The sequence below is a fragment of the Arachis ipaensis genome, chromosome B08, assembly GCF_000816755.2.
Source record: "Arachis ipaensis cultivar K30076 chromosome B08, Araip1.1, whole genome shotgun sequence".
In the NCBI taxonomy this organism is placed as follows: Eukaryota; Viridiplantae; Streptophyta; class Magnoliopsida; order Fabales; family Fabaceae; genus Arachis; species Arachis ipaensis.
The window spans coordinates 78,843,429-78,845,513 of NC_029792.2; the positions used below are offsets into that span (position 1 = coordinate 78,843,429).

Genomic DNA, 2,085 nt, shown 5'->3' on the forward strand with positions numbered 1-2,085 from the left:
ACCTTCAGACAACAAGAAGGAGAATCATTGTATGAAGCTTGGGAGAGGTACAAAGCTCTAATCAGAAGGTGTCTAGAAGGAATGTTCAGTGAATGGGTGGAGTTGCAGAATTTCTATGAAGGCCTGTCTTTACCTTCAAGGAAAGCTTTGGATTATTCATCAGGAGGATCTTTGCAAATAATGAAAACTGCTTAAGAGGCACATGATCTCATAGACATGGTGGCCAACAATGAGTATTTTTATTCCTCTAAAAGGTAAGCAGCTCCAAAGAAAGGTGTATTTGAGTTTGAAGGAATTGATACCATATTGACTCAAAACAAACTCATGCACCAGCAGCTCCAACAACAAATTGAAACAATGTCAAAGAGAATGGATGGATTGCAACTTGTAGCAGCGAGTACAACTAACCAACCATCAGTGGTGTGGGGATAGCAGGAGGAAAGTTATGAGGAATAGCAGCCTGAACAAGTGTAGTACATGCACAACCAAGGTTCTAGATCAAATGACTTCCATTGAGACACTTACAACTCATCCTAGAGAAACCACCCCAATCTGAAATGGGGAGAGAACCAAAACCAGCAACCTTGGTAAAGAAATTCAAACCAAAACAACTTCAGAAAAACAAACCATCAAAACCCGCAAAACACTAACCAAAACCAATACAAAAAACCACAAAACAATCAACCTTAACCCAACTACTATCCACCCAACAACTCATCCACTAACCAAAACAACTATCATTCACCCTCAACATCCCATAATCAGCCACAACCACCCCAAGAATCTCAAAGGATCTCCAACTTGGAGATGATGATGGAGAAGATGATCAAGCATCAAGAACTGGTCAACAAAAACCATGAAGCTTCACTACGAAATCTAGAGAGGCAAATTGGTCAGTTGTCCAAGCAAACAGTGGCTGAAAGAGCAACCAATACATTACCAAGTGACACCATTCCCAACCCCAAGGAAGAATGCAAAGCCATCCAATTAAGGAGCAGAAGAACCTTGGTGAACGACAAGAGGCCAGCTGAGAAAGAAACTATGAAGAAACCTATGGAGAATGATGTTGGCAGCAAAAAGCAAGAAGGAGAAAAAGACAAGCAAGACCAAGAGAAGCTCAAGGAGAAGGAGGAACCTCAAGCCTCAAAGAAGGGAAAGCAAGCTATTGAGGAACAATCACAAGAACAGAGGAAGGAGGAAAGACCATACACTCCCTCAATCCCATATCCTCAAAGGTTTAACAGAGAGCTTAAAGATCAACAGTTCCCCAAGTTCCTAGAGGTGTTTAAGAAGCTAGAGATCAATATTCCACTTGCTGAGGCTCTAGAACAAATACCTCTATATGCAAAATTCCTCAAAGAGCTCAACAATAAGAAAAGGAGCTGGAATGAGAGAGAGACAGTGATCCTAACCCAGGAATGCAGTGCAGCGATCCAAGAAGGCATCCCACCAAAACTCAATGACCCTGGGAGTTTCTACTTGCCATGTACCATTGGTAACACAGTTATTGACAAGACACTGTGTGATTTGGGCTCCATTATCAACCTCATGCCTCTATCTATGATGACAAGGCTATCTATAGAAGAAGCGAAGTCTACACAGATGTCATTGGAGCTAGTGGATAGATCTCTGGTAATTCCTGAGGGGGTGATTGAAAATCTCTTGGTCAGAGTAGGGAAATTCATATTTCCAGCAGACTTTGTAATCTTTGACTTAGAAGAAGAGGGGAATGATTCTATCAATTTGGGAAGACCTTTCCTGGCCACAGTAAGGGCCATCATTGATGTTGAACAAGGAGAAATGACCTTGAGGGTAAATGATGAGAAGATCACCTTAAATGTCTTCTAGGAAGTACAGCATACTATTGAAGAAACAAGCTACATGAGAGTTGAAGAAGAAGAGTTACAGTGGAAAGAAAAACCTAATGAAGAGCTCATCAGCTCACTTGTAAAACAAGAGATGGACAGTGGAGAAGAAAAAGAGGGTAAGGAATAGGAGAAGGCTAAAAAGAGAAAGCAGGAAGAGATTGAAGATTCGATCTATGGGAAGGAAGTTCCTGACATTAAATCCGATGTAAAGACAGAA

General features: G+C 41.2%; 1 protein-coding gene across 1 annotated transcript; it reads left to right on the top strand.

The window, feature by feature from the left end:
* On the top strand, nt 814-1,848 carry LOC107611157. Its single transcript, XM_016313113.1, has one exon. The coding sequence runs from the start codon at nt 814-816 to the stop codon at nt 1,846-1,848; it is 1,035 nt and encodes a 344-aa protein (XP_016168599.1).